At 36.9% G+C, this 7598-nt stretch overlaps 1 protein-coding gene across 1 annotated transcript in view; it reads right to left on the bottom strand.

Annotated features, from left to right (window-relative positions):
- COL19A1 (collagen, type XIX, alpha 1) overlaps positions 1 to 7598 on the bottom strand; it is a 669215-nt gene that overhangs the window by 268365 nt on the left and 393252 nt on the right. Inside the window, exon 14 of the mRNA XM_006899482.1 lies at positions 1726 to 1779. Within this exon, the coding sequence (XP_006899544.1) occupies positions 1726 to 1779 (54 nt within the window). The remainder of the gene's footprint in view (positions 1 to 1725; positions 1780 to 7598) is intronic.

Here is a 7598-nt window from a genome sequence, read left to right as displayed (position 1 = left end):
GATTCTTCTTCACTATTCCCAACTTTTGCATTCCAGTCACCCATTATTATCAATGCATCTTGATTGCATGTTCGATCTATCTCCAATTGTAAAAGTTGGTAGAAATCATCTAGTCTCTAACCACAGACTTTATTATCACGATACATTTTTTAATTTCTTGGCTGCTGGTGCCATGCGTGTTGACTGTGGAGCCAAGCAAACTAAAACTGTGAACAATCTCAACCTCTTCACCATCCATCATGATGCTGCCAATCGGAGCCATGGTGAGAATCTTTTTTTTTCTTGATATTGAGCCTCAATCCATACTGAAGACTGTACTGAGACGGTTTTGTTAGGATTCATTAGTGACTTGAAAGAAGATGTAGAAGAAAGATTTACAAAATTCTAAGTTGACATAAAGCTGGAGCTATTTAATTATAAGACAGAATTAAAAATGAATGTTACTAGGGACCAAAATCTAGAAAAAGAGGGATCAGATTCTAATGTGAAATTTAAAAAGGCAACCATACAAAAGCAGGGCAGTGGTCAGATGACTGGAGAGCTGTAAATGTCAAAAGTACACCACTTAAAGTAACATGGGATCAATCTCAGGCTACAACAGAATCACATTGTCAGTGGTACAGGGCATACTTTGCTGCTTTTACTTCTGCCTCATATAAGACTATGCATTTCTAATCTTTTTCTTGACATTTCAGAAGGTCAATAAATGTTTTTTTTCGGGGGGGAGAGAATCAGCATGCAAAGGGGTTAGCAATGAATGTAATATAAAGAATAGTTGAGAGAATTGGAATTTTATTAGCTAGATTAAAGATAAACCTTTGAAAAATACAAGGATCTTCAAATACTTTTAAGACTCTGATGTAGTTGAAGGAGATTTATTATATACAACAGTAGAAGACAAAACTTGAAACAATAGAACTGACTAAAACCACAATTTTCAGGTTATATACTGGAATAGCAAGAAAGAATATGACATTGATAATTAGAAGCACCAAATTCAGACCTTAAATTTGAGTTGTACTAAATGTGATTTTAAGCAGCTCACCTAAACTTTCTGAGACAGAGAACTGCATCTATATATTACAGAAGTTGACAGAACTCGATAAAAATATTTTGAGAGTCTAAAATTAGTTTTAAAAGTATGGTAGTAATAACAACTCATAAGAAGGGATGTGCTTCTGTTGAAAGCATTCAAGCAGATGCTATCTATCAGTTTTGTATTGGGGATGATGAGATTGAATTGGAGAATAGTGTAAATGCCAGAAAAACTCATTCACTTATCCTATATTTTAAATTGGACAAAGGTATTAATAGCAATGGAAGGAAGGTTATAAAGAGTCATTAATGCAAATAATATAATATGGCTATACAAAGTAGTTAGTGTCGCAGCCTTTACAGAATTCCTATGAGTTGGAACTCTACAGATAAACTTCTCAAATCTAATCTGAAAAGTCCAAAATACAACAATAGTTATTTAGATCAAATTACAGTTAATTCCTTTAACTCAAATTAGTTATTTCTATATTTGTGTTTCCAAACAGAATATAGAAAATGTTTTTCTAAATTTTAAAACCTCTATCCAAATCTCAAATTCTAGGCTTTGGATAGTTGATACCCTTCTTAAGTCCATCTGTTTGCTATATTTCAGGGTTTTTTTCATTAGTGTTCAGAAATAAGTAGATCCTGGGTGGGTAATGTCTACCAGTTGTTCCAATGTTTACTTACCCTCTGACCCTCCTTTCCAGGTGGACCTTGGGGGCCTTGTATCCCCAGGGAATCCTTAAAGAAAAAAAGAGACACATGTATAATAGAATGTTTCAAGAACACCTGTTTCAGAAAGAATTCCGTGAAAATGAATACCTACTTCATTGACTAAACAACTTTTAAAGTGATTTGAGCCATTCTAATGTTAGACTATGCGATATATTGTTGTTGTTGTTGTTGTTATGTGCCGTCGAGTCGCCTGCGACTCATAGCGACCCTATGTACACAGCCCTAAACTCCGCTCTGTCCTGTGCCAATCGCACTGTCTCTGACACTCCCATCCCAATTATCCCAGTCACTGAATCAATCCACCTCATAGAGGGCCTTCCTCTCCTGTGCCGTCCCTCCACCCTCCCAAGCATGATGTCCCTTTTCAAGGACCGGTCTCTCCTCACTACATGTCCGAAGTAAGTTAGACGGACCCTCAGAATCCTTGCCTCCAAGGAGCCACCCAGTTTAACCCTCTCCAGGACAAATCTATTTGTTTTCCTAGCAGTCCATGGTATTCTCAGTACTCTTCTCCAGCACCACAGCTCAAAGGCATCAGTTCTCCTTCTATCCTCCTTGGTCATTGTCCAACTCTCTGATGCATAACAGGTGATTGCGAAGACTATGGCCTGTATCAGACGCACCTTAGTCTCCAGAGAGACACCACTGCTCTTCAGCACTTTGGAGAGGTCCCTAACAGCAGACTTTCCCATGGCAATGCGCCTTTTAATTTCCTGGCTGCTGGTGCCAAGACTGTTGACTATGGAGCCAAGCAAACTAAAGCTGTGTACAATCTCAATCTCTTCACCATCCATCCTGATGCTGCCAGTCGGTCCAGTGGTGAGAATCTTTGTCTTCTTGACATTGAGCCTCAATCCATATTGCAGGCTGCAGTCCTTGACACTCTGCAGCAGGTGCTGCAGATAATATAATATATGCGATATATAGGCAATATATTAACAATGATTAATTGCCTTCTTTGACTAGCTTATCTTTCTTTCCAAAGCAAGTGGGAGGTCAAATGTTTACTCTTAGTGAAGGCTCTCAAAAGATTAGAAGCACTGTTCACCAAACTACCACTAATAAAGGGAGCACTGGTGACTTAGAGGTAAGGAAATTGTGCTGCCAAACTAAAGGCATGCAGTTTGAATCCACCATTCACTGTGGGAGACAGATCTGCCTGTGCAATTTACTGCCTCTGAAAACCTGCTGAAGGGTTAGCTACGGATTCATTCTGACTTGATGGTACTCAACAACAACATACAAATCTAAATTCAACTTCATTTTACCTGAATAATTTTAATTTAATTTAAAATTAATTATGATTTATTTTACTACATTGTATTTTTCCTTAGAAGTCATGGCTACTTTTAAATTAAAATACAGATATAATTGTGATAACCAATAATTTTTGATTATACATTCAGTTTATTGCTTTTTTGAGACTACATTTTCATTGTTGTTGTTGTTAGGTGCTATCAAGTCAAGCACGACTCAGAGAGACCCTATAAACAAAAGATCTGAACCCAGTCCTGTCCTTAGTCATCATCACACTTCCTGATAAACAAGAGCCCATTGCAGAAGCCACTGGGTCAATCAACCTGGTTGAGGGTGTTCCTCTCCTTCACTGACCCTCCATTCTTCCCAGCATCATGTCCTTCTTCAAGGGATAGCCCCTTCTAGCAACATTCCCAAAGTAAGAGTTGAAGCCTCATTATTCTTGCCTCCAAATGCCAAAAATACATAATTTTATCACCCCATTTATTAAAGAGAAAATTATAATAATATTATAATTTTTATAATCTTTAATTTGATATGTTATCAAAAGTTAGCATAAATTATTGCAATGTCAAAATGTCAAAAACATGACTACATTAGTGCAATATAGCTAGTTATTAGATAAATGCAAAAAAATTCCACAATGGAGTAGCATCTCACAATAGCAAATTCAAGTCAATAGGAAAGTTTAAAAAGATAGAAAACAACAAATGCTGGCAAAAGTGAAAAGAGTGGAATTTTTATACACAGCTAGTGGGACTTTAAAATGGTGCAACAGCTACAGAACGCAGTTTGGCATTTCCTTAGAAAAACCATTGATTCAGCAATGATATTACTGGGTCTACATTGTAAAGAAATAACTGCAAACCAAACTGACATAATCACACTCATGTTTATTTGCTGCATTATTTAGAATGTTGTTGTTATGTGCCATAGAATTGCCTGCAACACATAGCAATCCTATGTACAAGAGCTCTGAAGCCTGCCCTATCCTGAGCCAGTCTCACTGACTCCAACACACCTACCTCCATTATCCCAGTTACTGTATCAATCCATCTCATACAGGTCTTCCTCTCCTGAACTATCCCTTCATCCTTCTGAGCATGAGGTCCTTATCCAAGGACATGTGCCCAAAGTATGTGAGATGGAGCTTCAAAATCCTAGCCTCAAAGGAGAAACTTGGTTTTACTCTCTCCAAGAAAGATCAGTTTTGTTTTCTTGGCAGTCCACAGTTTGTTTAAGACTCTTCTCCAACACCACAATTCGTAAGTATCAATTCTTCTGTCATCCTTGGTAATTGTCCATCTCTCTGATGTGTAGCAAGTAATTGTGAACACATGGTCTGGGTCAGGTGCACCTTAGTCTCTAGACTTACATTGTTTCTTCTCAGTACTCTGTAAGGTCCCTGACAACAGATTTCCCCAGTATAATTTGTCTTTTGATTTCCTGACTGCTGATGCTAAGAGTGTTGATTGTGGAGCTGAGCAAGCTGAAATTGTTAACAACCTCAAAATCTCTTCCCATTAGACCCAGCAATTCCGTTACTGGGAATATACCCTAGTGAAAACATAACTGCCACCCAGGTAGATATGTGCACACCCATTTTTATCGTGTCTTTGTTCACGATAACAAAGAGTTGAAAACAACCTAAGTACCCATCAAAAAATGAATGGATAGAGAAGCTCTGGTATAGTCACACAATGGAATACTATGCTGCATTGAAAAACAAGGAACTCATGCAATATTATTCAAAATGGGTGACCCTGGAGGACATTATGCTGAGTGATATATCTCAGTCACAAAAGGACAAATACCGCATAGTGCTACTGTTGTAGAATGGGACTGACATCAGGGTTGGGGTGAGACTGAGAAAAATTGGATAAATAATGTATACTGCATTGAAACAGATGAGGGAGAGAAGAGTGTAATAGCGATATATGATTGGGTATTATGGTTATGACAAGAGTCCAGAATGAAGGTTGTGTAGTGGAGTGTACTTGGCAGAGGGTGGTAGATTCTATAACAATGAAAGAATTTTTCTTTTACCTTTCAAAGAGAAGTGTGAATGGGGAGAAGAGTGGTCAGGGAGAAAATTGCAACAATAAATGTACAGAAATAAAAAAATCTCTGTAAACATTCATTAAAATTAATTTTGGAAATAATAATTAAAAAAACAACAACAACAACAAAATCTCTTCTACATCATAGTGCTGCCAATTTGCCCATTGGTAGAATCTTTGTCTTCTTGATGTCGAGCTTCAATCCATATTGAAGACTACAGTCCTTGACCTTCTGCAGCAAGCACTTAAGGTCCTCTTCAGTTTCAGCAAGCAAGGTTGTGTCATCTGTATAACAAAGGTTGTTGGTGAGTCTTCCTTCAATCCTTATGCCACATTGTTCCTCATGAAGATCTCATATGATCTGTTCTGCCTATATATTGAAAGGTATGGAGACAGCATACATCCCTGACACATGAACCATGATCATCCCTGACTGTGAACCATGCAGTATTTTCCTGCTCTTTTCTGAGGACTGCTACTTGGTCCAACTATAGGTTTCACATAAACACATTCGAGTGTTCTGGGATTCTCGTTTTCTTCAAGGTTATCCACAATTTGTTACGAGCCACACAGTCAAATGCCTTTGCATAGTCAATGAAACAGGCAGACATTCTTGTGGTATTCTTTGCTTTCTGCCAAGATCCATTTGACATTAGCAATAATGTCTCTAGTTCCATGACCTCTTCTAAATCCAGCTTCTATTTTTGGTAGTTCTCTGACAATATACTGTTTCAGTCGTTTGTGGATTATCTTCAGCAGGATTTTGGTAGTGTGTGTTATTAGTGATATTGTTTGGTAATTTCCACACTTTGTCAGGTTACCTTTTTTTTTGAAATGGGAATAAACATGGACCTCTTCCAGTCACTTGGCCAGGTCATTGTCCTCTAGATTTTTTTACACATCTGATAAGCATGTCCAGGGTAGCATTGGTTTGTTGAAATATGTCAATTGGTATTCCATCAATTCCTGGGGCTTTATATTTTTTGCCAAGTGCTTCAGAGCTCCTTGAACTTCCTCCTTCATCACTACTGCCTCTTTATCATATGTTGTTTCTTGGAATTTTTCTGTGTCAGCCAATTAACTTTTGATACAGAGACAATAGCAAAAAATTAAAAACAGCCAAGTGTCCATCAATGGATGACTGACTAAAGAAACTCTGATACATTGACACAATGGAACATTATACCTCACTGTAAAATTATGAAAATTAATGAAGTACTCTAAAACATGGATAATACATGTAAAATTATATTGAGTGATATAAACCAGTCAAAAAGACTACTATTATCAAAAGCTAAGCAAAGTTTTACACGCAGATATACTTAGTCTTGGATGGATAAGGACAAGGAAAGAGGGAAAAGGAAATAATAAATGCATTCGCCAGATGAAGGGAAAGCATCACACTAAAAGAGGTTGATTTGAGACTGTAACCAATGCATTACATTGTTGTTACGTGCTGTTGAGCCACTTTACTGTTATAAAACAGAAATATTTTATGGAAAACTGTATGATAAATAACAAAATAGTACAAAAATTCTACACTTATCACCAATCTTTATTGTCCTCTAAATCTGTGATTCCTTCTCTACAATAGATTAATTATACTGTGAATCATATTTATTGCTTTCTTATTCTCTTTTATCTATGTTTCAACAGTTTAATGCTATAGGACAAGTGAAGAAAACTCTGGTTTATTTATTTAAGCAGGAAAAAAATACCCCGAGGGAATGAAAAGGTGATCAGCTCTGTTGTTTTACAAAACACCTCGCTACTGAGTCAAGTAAAACTGGCTAATGAGATTAATTTTGCAAAGGATAGTAAATTCTCAAAGTTTTAAAGAAAGAAGCTATGTTGAAATTAATTTACAGTAAGTATTAATTATAATATAATTACAGGGAACTACTTGTTAAATATTATTGACAAAATCTTGGCTGTATATGAAAACTATTCTCAGTTATCCTGAGGAAAAATATTATCATTAAATGAATAATGAAAATGATACATAACATTTTTTACATACATCCAAATGCTGACAGCTCTTTCACTGTGTTAAAACCCCATTTACACATACTACTCACCAAAGCAGTAAAATTATTTTTTTGGTACATAGAATAAAAATTCTATGCCTTTTACTAGTAGGAAAATTTATGCCACGAAATCTTACACAGTTCAAAAACATCAAATGTCATTTGGAATGCAATTAACAAATGAACGTATTTACAAGGACCCTGTGTGTGAGGCCCAAAGAGTAAGGCACAAGACACTCTCATAAAGCCACTTACCTATCTCCTGACTGGCTGATCATGGCTGAATCCTTACTTCCTTTCCCCACCTTTTCTTAGCCTCGTATGCAGCTCAGAGTTAACTAGAAATGAGAAATCCCTTTTCCCCCCAGTGGATTAGTCAATATTTAAAGTGTACCAGGCTGCTCCTTGGAGGCAAGGATTTTGGGGCTTCGTCTGACATACTTTGGACATGTTGTAAGGAGAGACAGGTCTTTAGAGAGGG

Source organism: Elephantulus edwardii, unplaced genomic scaffold (genome assembly GCF_000299155.1).
Source record: "Elephantulus edwardii isolate Elephantulus edwardi_28Jun2011 unplaced genomic scaffold, EleEdw1.0 scaffold00258, whole genome shotgun sequence".
In the NCBI taxonomy this organism is placed as follows: domain Eukaryota; kingdom Metazoa; phylum Chordata; class Mammalia; order Macroscelidea; family Macroscelididae; genus Elephantulus; species Elephantulus edwardii.
Note: the sequence above shows the minus strand (reverse complement) of the source record. Positions and strands in the feature narration are given on the sequence as shown.